General features: G+C 35.1%; 1 protein-coding gene across 1 annotated transcript in view; it reads right to left on the bottom strand.

Annotated features, from left to right (window-relative positions):
- Zpld1 (zona pellucida like domain containing 1) overlaps positions 1-21,130 on the bottom strand; it is a 39,197-nt gene that overhangs the window by 14,338 nt on the left and 3,729 nt on the right. Inside the window, exons 2-4 of the mRNA XM_004636596.1 lie at positions 7,267-7,487; positions 4,341-4,522; positions 3,172-3,244 (exon numbers count right to left, since the gene is read on the bottom strand). Coding sequence (XP_004636653.1) covers positions 3,172-3,244; positions 4,341-4,522; positions 7,267-7,487 — 476 coding nt within the window. The remainder of the gene's footprint in view (positions 1-3,171; positions 3,245-4,340; positions 4,523-7,266; positions 7,488-21,130) is intronic.

Raw genomic sequence — 21,130 nt, 5'->3', positions numbered from 1 at the left:
CTAAGAGCTAATTTTCTTTTTCTTTTTTTTTTTTTTTCTTTTTTTAATGTATTTGGTACAGGGTCTCACTCTGCATCTCAGACTCCTAGTGCTCCTCCTGTTTTCAGCTTCCCCAGCACTAGGATTACAGGCTTACATCACCACGCGCGATCTCAAGGACCATCTCAACAAGCCCCCGAGGGCAGAGCCAGAACGGCATGTGGTGCTGGGGATTGAACCCCTGTTTCTGCACTAGCCTAAATAGGCACTTAGTCAGCTGAGCTATCTCGCCGGCCCTAAGAGCTAATTTTCTGAATTTTTTTTTTTTTTTTTGCATAGTTGACTTTACTTTTGTCAATGCTATATAGTTCCTAAAATTAATTTTATTTTATTTATAGGGGACAACAGCTCAGGCCCCCTCTCCTGTCCCTCTCTTACAGGAGCTTTTTTCCCCCAATATATATATATATATATTCTGCTCATAACCTCTGTTTGTTCCTAAAATTCATTCTTAAGACAAAAATTTATAATTGTCATCATCACGTTGCAGATCTTCTGTTTCTGTACCTGCTCAGAATACACTGAGCACATTTACCTACAATTCAAATACACAAAGGCATTTTCACTTTCCATTTTCTCAAAAAAAGTTATTTTTGCTTTACACAGAAATTAAGGCATAATTCAACTCGAAATAGCCACCACATATGAAAACTTCATTGACAATTAAAATTATTGTATTTATCAATATAATTTTCTGAGTGCATTTATTATATCTGTATATAAATAGAAATAAAATAAAATACTGCCCTTAAGTTAGATCAATTCTATAATAGCAGTGTAGCCAATATAGAGCTACATTTAAACTGGAAGCAACATTGCTCCCCAAATAACAAAGCAGAAAATAATTCTTTAGTAGTAGTAATGGAATATAACTTTATTTTACTCCTCTGGGTTAATGAAATCAAAAACTGCATGCAAAGGAAAAAAATATAGCCTCTGATAGTGTAAAATGGTATTTATTTTAAATACCACAATAAAATTAAATTTGCATAGCTAAATGTTGGTGTACAAAGAAATAATAAATATGTTTGCAAAAGATTTGTGAAATTTTGAGAAACTGTAGTAAGCTTTTAATGTCTTGAAAATATTATGATAATACCATATTTAAAAACTAGTTCAGGGGGCCAGGGAGATGGCTCAGTAAAATAAGCACTTGCCTGGCAAGCTCAAGGGCTTGAGTTCAATCCCCAGTTCCACCCAAAAAAAATAAAAATAAAAACTAATTAGGAGCACTCAAACTTCTGTTTTGCACACCAATGATGGATGTAATTTATTAGGATTGTTCAAGTTTATATGATATACAACAAGAAGAATGAATTTAAGTCTAAACTATGCTCCATAGTTAGCAATAATGTATCAATACTTGTTCATCAACTGTAACAAATGTTTCACATAAATCCAGACAAATAATACATGAAATAATGTGCAGGGCTAGGATGTTAGATGAGAACACTGCACTTTTTGATCAATTTTCCATAAAGCTAAAATTGCTCTGAAAATTAAATCTGCTAACTTTTTAAAAATTTAAAAACTACTTTGTAGCAAATTATTGAATTTTGCTAAATGGCTTGTTCGTAAGAGACTTTTAATGTTTGATTTAGTTATTTAATTCAGCCATCAATAATACATTTATTGCAAACTTATTAAAATGTGAAGAATTCTGACACTCTGTGTCATTTATGGTCTGATACCAAAAACTTACCTACTTCTAACAATATAATCAAAATATTAAATTCCGTATTAAACTATAAGCTTTTATTTAGCATCAAGTTTCCATAAACTCCTTGAAGGCATGCTAATTTTTAATAACAGGGCCACAATACCATTTCTAATGGCAAATGAAGGTCTTAATCATCCTCAGTGCTACAAGTCTACATTTTGATTCTCTGCTTTTCCAGTGAGAATGGTTTAATTTCACAGAAAATAAATATCATTTAATCTTATGTCAACATACTTTTTACCTTTTTAAGATAGAATTCTTATCTTTGTGTCAACTTCAATAAATAATATTGACTCTAAATGATTCACCTCAATTCTCTTCAGACAGTTTCACATATAAATCAACAGATAGATTCTTTCCAATTTAAAGTTATTTATGTAAATACCTCTAACAACAATAGTGAAATATCTGGCCAATGGAGAACAAATAGTCACACGTATTTGCTGATTATCATACAACCAAGTAACCCAGCACCTTCTCTTCACAGAAGAAAGTTTAGGAAGGACAGAAAGGCAATCCTCATTCCAACAGATTTTAATTTGTTGCATAGCGCTCTGTGGCATCAGACTACAAACTTGTAAACATGGTATTTAAATGCCTTTGGAAAATGTTCTACTACAATATTTATAGCTCATTATATTCAAAGTGTAAAGCACTGACTTTTAAATCAGTTGCATGAATTATAACTCAATGCCATGATGACATGAATAATAATGCAAAAATCAGATTCATAATTTACAAAAATGTTGGTTGATAGATTGAAAAATTGATATTTAAATCAGGCATTTAAAATGTATGAATAAAATTTTTAATCAACATGAAAATATCATTGGGGGATTAATGTTACAGGTATAAATAGAAATCCGTGTATTTTTCACATTTTGTTGCCACTATCGATATTTACATGATAAAAGTTTAGACAATGCTCTGTCCAAATTATTTCAGATGTGACAAAATTGTCATTAGCCAAACTCATGTGGAAAATATTAACACATTCATCACCAAGGAAGGAAGCCACCAAGTGAAGTATCATTTGGGCTTTACATGCCTTTATGTCACAAAAATATTTCCAAAATCTTGACCTCATCCAGAGCTGCACACACACACACACACACACACACACACACACACACACACAAGTAAATGTAAAAGACACTTGGAGTAACTACTATTACTGAATCACATTTCAGGTATAAAATTCAAGTCATTCATCAACTTTTAGAAAATTTAATGGTGTTTGTAGTAACCTTCTTGACTAAGATACATGAAAGGAGTAGGAAAGATGGATAAATGCTCCCCAAGTATAACAGGGTTAATGTGACTTTCAATAGATTTTTATATGGAAGTCATTCCCACAAATGGCTCCTCACAACAATCAAAGGGAAAATAACATCTTTCACTCATCCACTCACATTGTACAGGAGCAGGTTTAAAGTGCTGACAAATGTTCCATTGTTCTCTCTCACAGAAATAGCAGCTGAGGACCTAAAACAGATTGGAAAGACAGAAAGTACTGATGAGATTTAAAGTTTAAATTTGTAGCTACACCTGACTATTAAATTTCAGTCAGTGAAACTCTTGAGCCTGGGATACTTTTAAATAGACCCATAGTTGAGTATTCTGCTTAAAATCACCAAATAGATAAATAATAAAAAAATTAAGATGGGTATTTTTCATATGTAAAGACATCTTCTTTAAATTTTGCAATAAACCTGAGAGACATTCTGCAAAAACTTCATTTCATTAGAACTTTAACAGAATGGAATAAGCCTCAATCACTTCCTTTGGAAATTTTAAGAGATCAGGGATTTTGTTTTCCTTCATTAACTTCTAGAACATCACAGAAGTGGTAGATGTGTAATCAATATTGATTGAGTAAATGAATATTCTGTGGATATTAGATATGAGGAATGTGTTTCATGTGGGGGGCAAATGGCAAAGTAAAAAATGCTTCCTTCTATATCTCTATCGTTTTGACAAAGGATTTTCTTTTCTCATTTTTCACATCATTTTTGCTTTTAAATTATTTATCATTGCTGTTAAAATCAGCTATGAGTATTTTTTAAGACAAAAACAGAACAGATCTTCCAGGTTACCTTGAAACTAAGATTAAATAACTAGCACTACATAATAGCAAAAAATAATGTTGCAGAGGAAAAATTTCCACACAGTCACCCCATTTTGTGAAAAAATATCTGACTAATCCAAGCTATTATACTATGATGTGGATATAGCCATGTCTTGTACATATGAACTTTGGAAATCATAAGTGAAAACATAAGTGAACAACATGTCCTGGGTTACCTTTCCAAGAGAATGAGGCAATCATATCCAAAAGCAAAATCCAGTGTGAGATCATAAGGCAAGAAAGAAGAGACAAGATCAGCAGGTAGAGTTACAGATAGATCATACATACATACATACATACATACATGAAGTGGGTAACGTGACTTTACATTTCCTATTGCATTGTTTGAGTTCAGCTATTATCAACAAAGCTTGCTATTATTATAAATCCCTTAAAAACTAAGACTGAAACATAAGGACAATATGAGAAAGCAAAAATAAAACATGCACTTACGAAGCAAGCTGGGTGTTGTTTACCAGGTATTCCAATGGGTAACTACAGCTAAATTTGTAAAGAAGCCCAGGTAGATAACTGATGATTGTTGGTGGGTCAGGAGTATCAATGTATCCTGAAATATTTCCTATCTGTGCTGAAGTGGTATTTCCATGAGAACTTACTCCAGGAATTGTAGATACCTGTTAGAATAGAAGATCAAGTTCAATGATTAAATAGCTATATACAAATCTAGGAACTGTATAGGAAAATATAACATTATACCACACCTATTTTTTTTATTCTCATTCAATCATAACATGGCAGTTAATGTTTTTCATAAGTAATTATGTCTTCAAGTGAATCTTAATATTTTAAAAAATTCTCATTTCACAAATAGAAAAATGATTATATCTTCAGAGATCTACAACCAGTAAATGAAAAATACCTATTGGTAATGTCAAGATTCCTTGGCATGTATAAACCATATTCCTGTCGATCTAATCCTGTTTCACATTGCTTCCTATCTCCAGGTTGCTACCTTTGATAATAATACTCATGTCCCGAGGCCCTATTTGCGATGGCCTCTTTGCATCCTACATCAGCTACCTCTCTCCCCTTTACTTTACATGGTACCTCTGAATTTTTCCTGGAATCGCATCTTCCCTGGATAACTTCCTCCAAGACCTCCGCCATGCAGTGATGTGATATGTCAAAGCAGGAAGTAGAATGTAGGAGCAGCCTGCCTCCTCACCAGTTCTCTCAGGCATCATCGAGTTCTCTATGGGCAAAGCCTATCTTGACCGAGTTCACTTTTATGTCTTCAATACAGCACCAACATCATGACTTCACACGTAACTTTTGAATAGTCACTGAGTCCCAACTTTTCTGAGGATTAGTCTTCTCAAGATCTTCTCATGTGGTTCATGCCAACTCTTATTCATTTCCAGGGTAATAGCTCATAGGTGAGTTTCAGGAGAATCACCAACTCCCAAAAGTTGGGGTGAAATGATGCCTATGTGCATTTCCTTAGCTTTCATTGGAGTCTTTGATCCTTCTAAAATTGATGAACTACCGCATAAGGAATAAAAATAATGGCCCTGATCTTCATGAAACAAAGAAAGGACATAGTTTGTTTTGCTCACCATACTAAATATAGTAAGATATATTATGATATTCAGTAAATACTTTCAGCTGATATTACTGATCCCTTTAATAGTTAAGTTTCAACCTTCGAGCAAACTTGATCCATCAACCTACCAACATGTGGTCAAAACTGAGGCAATCTTTTGTCTAATGCACAAATGGAGCAAGATCCTTATGAATGAAAACACTTTTATTCTAACCCAGTGATCTAGTAGTCTATTTTTCTTTTGCAGGAATGTCATTGAAGAAGACACAAAGTTGGTGACATCTAATGAAATTAGATGAAAGTGGACTTAATGAAAAATAGGAAATGTTTTCATCCTCTCCCTGTGCCTGATTTGCTAGCTAATATACCAATCCTGTCTGTGATCAGACACACACATGCATGCACACAAATGCACTCACACATATGCATGTGTAGTTTTTTATATTAGAGTATTTTAGCTTCATAAAAATATAAAAGGGAGAGAGAGAGAGAGAGAGAGAGAGAGAGAGACCTTTTCTTGGCTTTTTGAGAATGGTTTTCTCAGCAACAAAGCAAGGTTACTTAAATCCATCAATAAAAAGCTTTGAGGCACTGTGGGAAGAGAAAAATGCCCTCAATCCACAGACTCCCTCCTTACTCAAGGAAACAAGACAGGCAATAATCTACCTGCCTCCCTCTCCCTTAGGCCCGCTTCATAACCTCTTTACACACAACTCACAGAGATAAATAAACATTTTTAATAAAAACAGTCAACAATATCCAACTTTCAGGCATGAAAATGGTTATGGGCATAATATTCTACTTGCCCTCTCAAGTAAATCTCTTTCTCTATCTTCTACCTCCCACCAAATCTTAGAAACTATGCCCTTAGAATCATCAAGCCTTTCCTTTCAGTCCTAAAGAATAATTTATTAAATTCAGAAGCCAATTTCTTTTCCCTGTGCTAACCAGTCATGTATGTTAATGTCTTTGTTTTTGCTAGGATTTTCTAATAAGATTGTATGAGGAAAAGCAAAATAAAATGTAGTACTAAGTGAATTTCAGTCCAAATAATTCCCCTGCAAAATATGTATGTGAAGTCACTTTCAATTACTGAAGAATCTATTTCTTATTCAGTTCTATTTTGGGTTCAGTGAATTAATAAATAGGTGAATGGTCACTCATAGCTATCATTCTGGGTTGAAATGTTTATAGAACTGTTTTGATATTCAATGCAACTGGAGGAAATATACTACTAGGATTTTATGGGTAAGAATGACTGTGATAAACACTTTAGAATGCAAAAGACAGTCCTACATCGTGAAGAACTTCACATCAGACACACCGACAACACTTTTTTTTTTTTTTAACAAAACACTGACATGGATCTTTCGGTAGTAAACATGAAAGTAGTTCCACGTTTTCCGTGTCATCTTTAAACTTTATTTCTGAGTGAGGTCACCAAAGAAAAATCGGCCAGCGGTTCACAGCCAAACTCATCAGAACAAACATTATTTCTAAGATCAGATAGTTCTGCAAAAAGCCCAGCAAATACGGCTGATGACAAACTGCAGAGCAGTGCTGTCCGTGTCACAGGGAGGACATTGCTCAGAGGAGCACAGCTGACCCTACACCCTCAGATACGACAAGCAGGACCATTACTGGAAGACTCGATTCAGCTTTTGGGAGTGCAAGGCTGAAACCATCAAAAGACAGTGATTTGCTCAGCTTTATTGGATTTTTTTTTCCTTGAAAGATAGATTGGGCTTCATTTTATGAAATGGGGAACTTTCTTATTTATGATTCCAGATGAAAACACAATTCACTTCATCTTACCACTAAGTTGTTTCCACAGCCCTCCAAGGTGCTCAGATTGATGATGAAAATGACCACTGCGGGGAAGGTGTTGTTATTGATGAACCCCCTGCAGTGGGAATCCCCATGTCTTCCATTCAACGCCAGATCAGTTTCAGAATAACCGGAGAAAAGTACGGTGCAAAAATTAATCTTCATAGTAATGGTCTGCACCCCACAGTAGACATTGATGTCTCTCTCGGCTAAAACAAAATATATAACAAAGCACATGTATGTCACCAAAAATACAGCAGAAAGTATCTGAATAACTTTTACATCTTCTCATACATTCATAATCTCTTTAGCTTAACATTTTCTAGACTTAAATACATGATAAGCATATATGCAAATTACTTAGAAAAGTAACCAGGAAAAACAATCTTGGACCTAATTATTTAGAGAAATTTCTTTGAATGTAGAGATTATAGTTCACCTGTTTATGTCTGCTGTTCAGTGATTATGCATTAAATGTCAGACAAGTTCTGTTGAATGGTAGAATTGAGTGGAAAAAATCATGTTGCTGAGGAAACTCAGGGATAGAGGAACTGAATTATGCAGATCTGTCTAGAGTAAAACTCTGTGCATATGATACATTTTCAAAACTGTAAGGAAGAAGCAGTTTTAAAAATTCACCCTAAATCAAATTGCTAAGCACTTTTGTATATGCTAACTCACCAAAGATGTGGGCACAAAAGTCATCCAGAAAAATTTCGGTTTATATAACATATATTAAATCACATTAGAGGAAGGGAATGAAAAATAGTGTGCTCATATTATAAACTAATACTAATAGTTTACTCAGGAAGAACATTTTGCAAATAACTATGCATGCTTCAAGCAAAGAGTAAACCAGGCATGTAAATATACAACATAGTTTGCATAGTTTTCCATGACTGTGATTTATCAGTGACAAAGGCACTCCTACATCTATAGAAGTGATCACACAAATACATATACAGGCAAAGAAACTTTCTATATGTTCATTATCTGCTACAGATAAAGAAAATGGACAGATCATGCACAGTTTGGCTGTGAGGCAGCACCCCAGTGGCAGAGATTTTCCTTTATCAGTGTTGGTAATTGTTAGGGTCTGATTTATGTTCTCTTCCAAAAAGAGATGAGGAAATCCTAGTCTCCTCCTTAAGACTCTATTTGGAAATGAGTTGTTATAGATTTAGTTAGAAGAACAGAACCTCATACAGGAGCAAAGTGAGCACCAATCCAATATGACCGATGTCCTTATAAAAGAAATATGACAGGGCTGGCCAGATAGCTCAGTGGATTGAAAGTGCCTGCTTAGGCAGACTCAGGGAAGGGGGTTCGATCCCTGCATGCTGTGCTGGCCCCACCCCTGAGACATGCTGAGATGGCAAATGAGACTGGGCGTGGTGTGCACACCTGTAATCCCAGAGTTTGGGAAGCTGAAAACAGGAGAATCATTACAAGTCCAATCTATGTAGTGAGACCCTGTAGACCCGGTAGACCCTAACCTAAATACAGAAAACAAAATGTGATTTGGAGGAATATCTCTATAGCTTTCACTAACATTCACTGTTTAAATGCAATCATAATTTTTAAATAATGTCCTCATAAAATAATGTTAATTTTTAAATGTTGATTAAATATATCTGAACTTCAAAATGCATTTTAAATTTATCAACTTTTTCTCTACTGACATAAAATTCCTTGGTCTATGTATTTCTACTTTTTATCTTCTTCAATTAACTTAGTTGTTAAAGCATTAATCCAGTCAACTCACCTTCTTACTGAGAACTAAAACAATTTTTGTTTTACAAATGCCAAAGTCCCATATCTTCAACCAGAACTGTGGCCTGGCTATCTATATTTTCATCTCTCTTTTCCATTAATACAGGAAAAATATCATGTCTGACCAACGAGATGCCAAATATGCCATTTGTGATCCCATTACATGAAGGAATGAAGTCAATAACCAAAGGTCGAAGTTAGGATATTGGAAATAAAGAGAGGAAGAAGAGTTCTTGGTTTTCCAAGAGGAGTTCAGAATGGAAGTCACCAAGGCCCTTTGTCAGGGGTAATTTATACAGCAAAGTCACAGTGTGGGTCAAATGTGGGCCAAATTCCATAAACCTGTAGAATTAGAAGGGTTGCTGCTTAGTGAATATTGCTCCTATAGGGAAATATGTCACATAGCAAGAACACATGGAAAGAAGAAAGGTCATTTTGGGGAGTGGGTGACTTTGTTGCTCTGGTCATCCACCTGGGCATCTGTTTGGAATCACTAGGCCAGCTAGTAGTAATTACAGCATAATCTCAAGTTGCTGTTTATCCCCCAAGAGGCATGCAGACCTGGCCATTCCGTCTTCATCTACGCCTCCAGTCACAAGCTTGATGACTTTATTTTTTGTGTTGGCTTGAAGGCCTAATCCCTCTCTGATAGTATATTAATTTATATCTAATTCAGCCTATGATGCTATCAGCCTTGCTCTCCACAATTGTTAAATCAGTGGTCTTTCAATTGTTTACAAATCACGCTGAGTGATAGATGTCAGAAGATCAGTTTCCTCTGGAGGAAAATTTTCTGGAGTGGAGAATAAGGAAAATTTAGAGTGTTCTGTCTTGAGCTGAGTGACAATTGCATAAATTTAAACAAATATCAAAATGTCATACTGCATTTTAAGGATGGGGACATCTTATTATATGTAAATTATGGTTCAGTAAAGCACTATGGGTGTTTAAACATTGTGAGCTTTATGCCCAAGAACTTCAATCAGGGCTTTCTTCTGCTTCAAATGCTTCTTCCATGCGCAAGCTTTGCCTTAGTGACTCCTACTCATGCTTCAGGCCTGAAATTTGATTTCTTTTCACCAAAGATATCTCTGATCCCAAATCTAAAGAACGCCACTTTGTTTCACGCTGTCATATTATTTTAAAATCACACATGCTTTTGTATGTCTATGCAGTAAACTGCAAATCCTAGAAGGCAGGAAAGCTATTATATTCATTGATGCACTCCATGAGTATTTATACTTTCTAATTGCAGAAAGCATTAGGACAATATTCTGCACTAGGAATTGAAACAGTGCAGTCCTGTTCTCAAGTATTTTACAGCTTATTAGACACATTAACATGCCCCCCATGACAGAAAGGCTGTGGAGAGAGCTATGAGGTGGCTCAAGAAGCCAGTTTAGTCCAAATCAGCTGGTTGGGAATGGCCTCATGGAGAAAAAGGCCTTGATTTTAGTTTGGTGGGGTTAGCTAAGTAAAGGAGAGGAAAATTTATAACAGAGGAGCAGTGTCAATAATAAAATGCACTCAAGCTGGGTAGGAGCCAGACAGTTCCATTTTCATTAGGATTTGAAAGGCAAAAGAAGAAATGAGAGTGGATACACTAGGTACAGATGAGATCATCAGAGTAAACTCTACATGTAAACTGGTATCAGTATCAAGTCACATGCCAAATCAAATCCTCAGCTGTCAAAGAATTTACAACAAATTTGCTTTATGCCCTGAAAAAATATGATTGCATTATTTGCTATATCATAAATATGCCTAAATGAATACATATCAGTAAATGAAAAAATGAGGGGCATTCTTTTCTTTAGCCTAAACCAGACAATGGCTTTAATTTCCTGTCCTCTGTGTGAGGGAATTAATTGATGCGAACACATCCTAACAAATGGAAATGATTGCTGTGTGCAGAGGTAAAGCTGTCTTCTGTTTGGTGCTTTACAACTGGGACATGTAACCCCGCTGCCAAACTGAATTTGCTACAAACTGATCCCACTTGAAGATATGATAACAAATTAAAGGCTTTTTGCAGTATAAGAATAGAGATCTGTTCAAATCCACTCTAACCCAGTTTTCTAAAGACTTTTCACTATCCTTCAGAGAAACATATTTTTTCCTGATTGTAGATGCTAACAACATCCATTCAGCTCAAGTTCACCATCTGGGAGGCTTTGAAGGGGAAAAACGTATTTTAAGTTGCCAAAGAACAATTTCTCCCAAAAGTAGGAATATTATTTGAAAGAGACTGAATAACAGGCACTTTCAACTGCTAGATTTTTGAGACATTTACCATCTAAGACTGGCCTGAATGGCAACATTCTTCGTATGATACCTGAGTATTAAACAGCCTAATGAATGCCACGTAGCAATAAGAAAGCACACGTATCTTTAGAGGATGATTTTTGGTATTTTGTGCTTAAAGTTACTGAGTGTATTAAAAGTAGAATGTCTTCTTATAGTTTAATTGTAATTATATTGTCAAAATGCCAATTGTTTCATAACATTTTAACCAGGATGAACTTTGTAAAAGGTGTAGGGTTTTCTTTTTAATATCAATAGTACATTTTAGGGTACACAGTGATTACGTTTACTGTAGTTTTGAAATTGGTACTTGTACACAACATATTTGATTCCCTTTTCCCTACTCTGCCTCCACCCCTTTTTTTTCTAAGTGTCCCATTCATTTATTATTCTATAAGATTTTATAAAGCTAATTCTTATACATACAGATTGAAAAACCAGACTAATAAGCCAAAGAACATATAAAATGCATGAAGACAATTATTAATAATGTACACTTTTAGACATGCTGTCCATGCAGGATTACAATATCTTTTTTCATTTTTCCTACTATCTACCTTTTATTTCAAAATAAATACATGTATATTAGTTTTTCACACAAGAAGACTCATGCATATTTAATCTCGTGTATTGAGCTACTTCCTCTAATATTATGGTTTCAAGGTGAGTCCATTTACCTAGAGATGACTTTTATCTTGTTTATGGCAGAGTAGTACTCCACTGTATATATAACAAATTTTTTTATCTCCTGATCTGTTGGTGGACATCTAAGCTGTTTCCAAGATTTTTCCTGTAATGAATTTTGCTTCTATAGACATATATGTGCATATAGCACTAGTATGATATTTTTAACTCTTTCAGGAAGATACCTAGAAAGAGAATAGCTGAGTCAAATAGAATTTCCACTTTCAATTCTTTGGGAAATTCCATGCTGATTTCCACAGACTCTGTATTAGCTTACAGTCAAACCAACAATAGAGAGGGTACTTTTCTCACCATAGCCTCACCAGCAGTTCTCACTGGCTGATTTCATTTTTCTGGAGTGAAATGGAATCTTGGCGTTCTTTTAATTTGCATTTCTTGAAAGACCAGAAACACTGAACATTTTTCATGCATTTATTTATAGATTTAGTTTTCTTTTGAGAAGTATTTATTCAATTTAGGTGCATGATTTTAATTGGGTCTGTAAGTTTTGGAGATCAATTGTTTTTAGCTCTTTATGCATTCTAGATATTAATCCTTCATGTGAAGAGTAGTTGGTAAACATATTTCCCCATTTTGTAGATTATCTCTTCACTCTGTTAGTGGTTTCTTTTGCTGTTCAGAAGCTTTGTAATTTGATGTGATTCTGTTTGTTGACTCTTGGAATTATTTCTTATATAACTGGAGTTTTGTTCAGGAGGTCTTTTCGTATCCCTATGCCACCAAGACTTTCGCCTATTTTGTCTTCTAGCAGACTAGCACCATTAGTTAAAGAGGCTTATCTGTACTGCAACAAAGGAAAATTGGCCCCTTTGTCAAAACTAAAATAGCTGTGTAGGTCTGGAGTTGTTTCTGTATCATCCTCTATGATCCATTTTAGTCTCCAATACTGTGATGCTTGTATCACTGTAAATGTGTAATATAAATTGAAGTCCAGAATTGTGATGCCCCCACCTTTTTGCACAAAAATGCTTTTGCTGTTCTTGATCCCTTTGGCTCCATACAAATTTTAGGATTTTCTTCAGTTCTGTAAGAAACGCTATTGGTATTTTGATTGAGATTGTGTTAAATTTATATAGCTGTTTTGGAAGCATGGAAATTTTCAGTATATTGCTTTTGCCTATTCAGGAACAGAGGATAGCTTTCCCTTCTCTGATACCTTCTTCAATCTCCTTTTTCAGAGTACTGTAGTTTTTATCATAGAGGTCTTTTACATCATTGGTTAGGGCAATCCCTAAACATTTAATTTTTACTGATGCTATTATCTTTTGTTTTTTGTTTTTTGGGTTTTTTTTTTTTTCAGAACTGGGGATTGAACTCAGGCCCTTGCACTTACCAGGGAAGTGCTTATTCCACTGAGCCATCTCCCCGGCCCCTACTGATGCTATTGTTAAAGGCATTGTTTCTCTAATTTTCCTCTTGTTGATCAAGATACATTTTTCATAGAAATTTTTAAAAATACAACATGAAAACACATTGATAAAAGTAATATTCTATACATAGCTCTCCTACTAACCTGGCACTGAGTTAGTCTATTTCAGAGTTTCTAAATTTTGTAAATATTAAAGAACATATCACACCAGTAACCATTAATCTTATTATGTATTAAAAATGTGGCTTGAATTGGGGACTATGAAACATGGTTACCATGTAAATGAGCCTAAAGAGCATATGGACCCCTTTCTATGGATGTGAAAAAAATACTCAACTTTCCCCTGAATCTTATTCCTAGAAAACCTACAACTTTACATTTAGACACACCTACTGACGACATGTTTGTGTAGTTTAAATATATTTCCAACCAGACATGGCAGTGTCCAGCCAGCACTCATGAGGCTGAGGGAGGAAGATCACTGCAAGTTCTAGGCCAACCTGGGCTACATGAGTTCAAGGCCAACTTGAACTACATAGCAAGACATTTCTCATTTTTCAAAATTTTGTACTTAATTTGCATAAGTCCTGTACCAGGCATATGAACCTAAATATTCCTAGCATGAAGTAGACTAAATCGTTTTCATCTCATGTCAATACTTTTGAATTGGAGACCTAAATTACCTCACGGTAGCATCAGATGGTTTAGTGTCTTCTAATTATATTAACTAATCAGGACATGATGCAGTATCCTAAAATGTTACTATAGGCTAGAACTCCGCAGTGTAGATCCACAGCTGGCAATCTTTAACATGGGTCTAAAAGTGTGAACATCTGTATATAAAGCTATTCTGAAGATCAGTCTATATTACAAAAACATGGACTGTATAGAATTACTCATATAAAATAAATGCCATCAGTTTTGTACTAGGCTAGTGGCTATTTATTCTATTTGTTTTCAAATTTGAAACTATATGCCACTGCATGTCAACAAAGCATTTACAAAGTGATTATACATGTTACCTGTCAGTCTCTGCCAGACTAAAAAGAAAAACATTACGCCAATTATAATACGAGTAGGTAATGATTATATGACAGAATTATGTAAACAACATTATGTATAACCTTGTCCTGGTAAAGCAAAGATGTTTGTGAAGTAATTGTTAGAAAGAAATGAAATAGTCACAGCTGACTAACTTTTGTAATTGGCTAGATGATGGCATGAAGAAAAAATATCTCTGAGTGAGGACTCCAGCTCTGGTGATTAAGTGCATTATTTCTTGAGATAAAGAACTCAGGAGGGAAAAAATGATGAAATCAGTTTTTGAGAGTATGAGGTCTATGTAGTACACAAAAGTAGAAATGTGATGAAATTTGAGTGGAATAGCTGTGGGATACAAATAGAGCAAGAAACACAAATTCTAAAAATTATATGTTATCAGTACTGAGCAATAAAATAGCTAAAATGACCCATGAGATCAATTAGATAAAATGAAGCATAAGTTTGGAATAGAAAAATAATAACAAAGTTGCAATTTATAGGACTTATCTCAGGTTTTTCAAAAGAATATAATCATCTTCTTGTGCCCTGCCCCATATATTTTACTTTTGTCATAATTCTACTCTGTCACTTTCAGCATATGTTGAAGTAGATATTCGTTTTCCCCTTAGATTAAGAAGAGCTCATAGAGAGCTCTAATTTTTTCTCAGAGTTCCCACAAATGTTCAGAAAATATTTGTTAAAAATATATTTACTGTGATTTTTCACACATAGCACTCATGATTTCTAACTCCTTAACATCAAGTCCCAAGACTCCCAAAGAAAAGATAAGTATGCTTGACATGGGTTCTTCTTGACCATTTTGTTCTCATATTTCCAACCTGGACTCTGCCAGCTGTCTGAGCTGATGCCTGTTTTCAGAGTTTTTGATGAACATCAGCACCCTTAATGTCAAGTATTTTCTAATTTCAATGTGAGAAAATGTCATCCATTAAGTAATATGACATTAATGGTTCTTTGCAATTTATGTAGGTATTTTACCTTTTTAAGTGCATTTATCTTGGTGGCTACTTACCCTACTTCATTTTTAATAGCGAATGTTTTGTCACACATATAGGTTAGTGGCACGGCACTTGCGTGGCAGGTGCAAGTTCATGAGATCTATTGCCAGTATACGGATAGATAGATAGATAATAGATAGATAGATAGATAGATAGATAGATAGATAGATAGATACTGATATATTTATACAATTTCCTGTTATCATCAATACATTTGCTGATGCCTATTATTATTAACATCCAACAAATGTGTGAAGGCCAGCTGGTGATGACATAATCACTATTGTTTCAAAATAGAAAGCTACCAGGATCATCACGAGTACTATACTCTAACCAGCACATCTTATACTGCATGGAGCAAACAGATCACCAGAGACATTTGTAAAATGCACATTCTGATTCAGTAGATTTACAGTGAGATGGAATTTTTGCATTTCTCAGAGCACGTCAGGGATACCAGTGTTACAATCTCCCAGGCACCTGAGCTGCCAAGTAGTGCCTTGTAGTTTGACTGGAGAGCAGCTCCTGGAAGATTTCACTTGGAAGATTGAAGTAAATTTCTATGTGTATGATTTACATGCTTCTAATGAGAAAAGTTCAAATTTAAAATGACAGGAGGAGCAAGATAAAAATCATGTGTAACTCTCCTGTCTGAGGAGCTAACTGGTTTCGAATCGCCTTTAAAGAAGGTTCAGGAGATTCTGGTAGACTGGGCTGATAAGAGTCTACTGTGGTGCTTTGGTAGCAACTTGAAATATGGAATTGAGAAGAGGCTCAATTTTCTCCTATTCCCTTTCAACATAAGCCATGGCAGTTAATGCAAAGAAGAAGAAGATCCCACTTGCAAAGGTCAGTTGGAGTGATGCTCACCCAGGAAGCACCTCTAGCAAAAGTAGTGCGTGTGGCACTGTACTCAAGAAGTGCAGAAACATCCACTTTCTCGGTTGGGGAGATAGCTCAACAAACTAAGCACCTGCTCGAGCAAGTGCAGGGACCTTGGTTCGATCCCTGACACCACACGCCACCCCCACCCCCGGCACGCTGAGCCAGCCATGGAGACTGGGTGTGGTGGCGCATGCCTATAATCCCATGGCTGCGGAGGCTGAAAACAGGAGGATCACTAGAAGTCCGAGCTATGTACTGAGACCCTGTACCAAATACATAGTAAAATAGAAAAATGAAGTATCTACTTCATGACCACAGTGAGATACCACCTTGGGACTTCAAAACAATTGCAGGAAGCATCAGAAGCATGGGGGTGTATGGGTTGTCCCATTGTGTGGGTGGAGGCTCTGTGCAGCTCGATATGATGGTCGTGTGAATAGAATCACACTCACATGAGCTGATTTGGATTAGAAGAACTATTGGTGTAATACTGATAGAATAAATTACATACAGCAAGAAGAACGTTTTTCTGTACACTGAAGAAGATTTTGGAAGCCACAGAAAATTTCGCTTGTACCCCATAAATCGTCTAATACTAGTTTATATCATTTATATGGCTTCAAGTAGTAATTTAGATAAAATTTCTGCTTCTATTTCTAGTATGAGAGTGGTAATATTTTGTACTATGGTAGTTTACAGAACAGATGTTGTGCTTGTTGATTTAACTCGTTTTTTTAAAGTTATCTTTCCTTTCACCAAGTAGTTATACAAGCTTTAGGTTTTGGTACTAAAACGGCAAGTCCTAAAGGGATACTGATATTTCATCTACACAAAATACCAACATCCGATGAAGCATTTCAAGTGGATTAGGAAATCACATTCCTTCTGTATATTGAACAGGTTTCTTGCCACCTTAGTTTTTCAAATCAACATCTGTTTCTCGTTAGCAAACACAAGCTGTTGCTTTCAATGCTGTAGGAAATTCATATGCCGTCTGAGGCAAACTTTGCTGACATATAAACACACTTGACATTCCATGTTTGTAGAAACTAAAAGAGTTGGGTTAACTTTTTCAGGCAGAAGAAAAAGCACATAGTTTTTACCAGCACAGAGAAAGTACAAAATTGATGTAATAAATAATGTCATTATTAAAATCAAGGATATGCATCCTAAATTATTTAACCCCTGAGCTTTCTAATTACTCTCATTTCCACTGTACTTTGCTGCCGTAGATTAACTAAACTGTGCTTAGTGATCATCACCTGAGTCAGATCTCCTGCCTCGCCTGGTTAGTAGCTTTAGGTATGGGTGCAAGAAGAAAGCAAATATTCTCTTGACAATGTAAAAATCAAAACACAAATGTTAAGTAATTGCCCTATCTTATCTACACAGAAGCCCAGAACATACTCCCTGAGATAATTACTCTGTATCTATTTTTACTTTGTCTTTGGGCTCAGAATAACACAATGGTTAAGCAGAACCTAATTCCGTTTCTTTGACTCATTCATCAGTTCTATTGGTTAAAACTGATCCTTTTTTTAAATTGCATGTGTTTGTAGTGCATGATGTTTTATTCTCACCTTAGAGAGAAGATACATGTACTTAACATATCTTAATTATTTTTATTCCTTTTCCACTCTCCACTCCCCTCCCTCCCTCCGTCCCTCTCTGGGTCCTCTCTCTCATTTTCTTTTCTTTGTCTAATATGTCATGTTTGTGACATACAAGGATAATATTCATTGTGCCCAATTGGCACATTTGTTACACATCTTAAATCCATTTACATCTCCCTCTAGTAAACACTTGTATACCTTTCCATTTGCCCAATATCAATCTCCCTGTTTGCTTTCCTCAATCCTTTATTTTGCTCTTTACTTTGTCCTTTGAGTATCTCATGAGATGTCATACAATATGTATGTATCTGATTTATTTCACCTAACATCATATTTTCAAGATACATCCATTTTCCTACAAATGTCCCAAATTTATCCTTCTTTATAGCTGAGTAACATTTTCTTGTGTATAGATACCAATAAATACATGGATTTCCTTTATCTATTTGTCTGTTGATAGACATATGCTACTTCCAAGATTTAGCTATTATGAAGAGTGTTGCTATAAACATCAATATGCATGTATCTCTGTAATCTGATGTCTTTAATTCTTTGGGGAAATGAGAAGGAGAACACCTTGGCTGAATGGATTTTCTACTTTTAGTTTTTTGCCATATCCCTATACTGTTTTCCAAAAATCTTTCTTGGAAAGAAAGTTTACATTGCCCTCAGAACTGAAGAATTCCCTACTTATCACAACCTCACCAGCATTTGTTACTATTCGATTTCTTGATGATTGCTATTATTTCTGTAGTAGAATGAAATCTCAGTGTTGTTTTTATTTGCATTTCTCTAATGGGCAGCAATGCTGAACATTTTTTCATAGATTTATTGTCCATTTATTTGTGCATGTTCTTTTGAGAAATATCTACTTATTTCAGTTGCTGATTTTTTTAAATCTATTTGTAGGTCTATTTCTTTTGCTTTTTTGCATTTTTTTTAGTTTTTATATATTCTAGACAGTTCTCTGTCTGAGATGTAGCTGGAAAACTTGTTTTTTTTTTCATTTTGTTGATTGTCTCTTCTTTCAGTTTGTTCTGTCCTTTGCCATACTTAAGCTTTTGAATTTGGTATATTTCTATTTGCTGACACTGTTATTTCTTTTGCAAATGAAGTTCTACTCAGAAAGTCTGCAATTACACTTATGAATTCAAAAGTTTTGTCTTTTTTATCTTCCAATAGCTTAAGTGTTTTTGATATTTAAATCTTTGAATCAATACTGTTAAAATGGCCATACTTACACAATTGATATATAAATTTAACATAATCGTAATCATAATCATAATACCTATAGCATTTCTCACAGAACTACAGAAAACAATTCTAAAATTTATATGGAACAAAAAAAAGATTCCAAATAGTGAAAGTAATCTTGAGAAATAAGGGCAAAACAGGAAGCATCACAATTTCTAATTTAAATTTATACTACAAAGCTCAAGTGATTTGAAAAATAAACCCAGTTTGGTATTCACATAAAAACAGACATGTGGGTTAATGGAATAGAACAGAAGAAGCAGAAACAGCTCCATGCACATTCAGTCACCTGATCTTTGACAAAAGAGCCAAAAATATTCACAGAAGTAGTGATAGCCTCCTCAGTAAATGGTGGTGGGAAAGTTGGCTATCCACATGCAAAAGATTGAAGCTAAAACCATATTTCTTATCATGTAATGAACTAAATCACTGATTTTTAATTTTATTTTCTGTGGAATATTTGTTGAAACATTAAGAGGTGTTACAGGGTGCAAAAAAATTTCTAGTAAATCGTATCTGGAAAATACTTAACAAATTTGTCTGCTACATGACTTTTCCCAGTCCTTTATTATGTCTTAAATTCTCAGTTTCGTTTGCAATTCTCCATGCCTCTATTATTTCTCAAATTTGCTATTGGAGCTTCATTTTTAGGCTTTAGTATTTGATAGAAAACCTCCTTAGAAAATGTTTGATCCTCAGTTTTTCTACTGTAAAGTGAGCTTTTTAAAAAAGGCTTTATATGCTTGTTGCAAGAAACAAAAGAGAGTTCTGTGATATGCCCGGAGCTCAATATACAGAAGACACTATTTCCCACCATATCAGTACTATTTTAGGTAAAATGCCAAATGACAAATTATGAAACACTAACTTATTCTGAGTTTCCCATAACTATACAGCTCACAGTAAGAAAGTGTCAGGCCATAAAATTTCTGGTGCCATACCTCGCTGAACTCCTGGCTGCACCTTTACCATGCAGGACTTCTTCAGAGCCCTAAAAGTTTACCCTCCCCCTCACACACACCTCCCTTTCAAACACAAGGGTTAGTTCAAGAAGGGAATCCAGGTACATTTATTTGAAAGTTTTATCTGGCCAAATACAGGTCTTTGATATCTAAGTGTCAACTCTCTTTCTGAATTTTACTCTGTGATGAATGGTAATATTTCACTGAAACATGGTCCTATACCTTGCTATTAGTTTAGATAGTCAAATGTTAACTAAAATTAAAATTAGATAGTATCTCTTTAAATTTAAATGAATTAGAACATGGCAGTTCTCTTGGTCCAAGAATAAATGCCATGGAAATTAAAGAAAATAGTTCTAATGTCATGAAACAGCACAGGTCAGATAGGGCAAGACGATTGCTGCCATCATTATTAACACTGCTTTGCATTTAGATAGGCCTTCTCCTTTGCCAGACTCATTCTCATTCTAGCTCCTTGCTTAGACCTCGCAGGCCTGTGGAGTTCTTGATGACATCAACAGTGATCATGAGGTGGAAAGAAGCCAAATATCAAGAGGGCAATGAACAATTAACCTTTAGGCTTTATTTTCTCATCCTGGTTTTTCTTCAAAAGCCTACAAAAAATACAGCAGCTATAAAAGCTTGAAGATTCTCTCGAGAATTCTGCTTTATTGGATTTTAGGAGTATTTTTAAAAAGTAAATTTTGATCTCTGGGCCTGCCAGGTCAGCCCTGCCCCCAGGGTGTGCTGAGAGGGCATTTGAGCCTGGGTGCGATGGCGCATGCCTGTAATCCCAGCTCTCGGGAGGCTGTAAACAGGTAGATTACTACGAGTCTGGTCTAGCAGTAAGACCCTGAACACCCTGTAGATCCTTCCCTAAAATACAAAAAAAAGTAATGTTGAATTACTACAAGTGTAATATATATA

This window comes from Octodon degus, unplaced genomic scaffold (genome assembly GCF_000260255.1).
Source record: "Octodon degus isolate 3935 unplaced genomic scaffold, OctDeg1.0 scaffold00081, whole genome shotgun sequence".
In the NCBI taxonomy this organism is placed as follows: domain Eukaryota; kingdom Metazoa; phylum Chordata; class Mammalia; order Rodentia; family Octodontidae; genus Octodon; species Octodon degus.
Note: the sequence above shows the minus strand (reverse complement) of the source record. Positions and strands in the feature narration are given on the sequence as shown.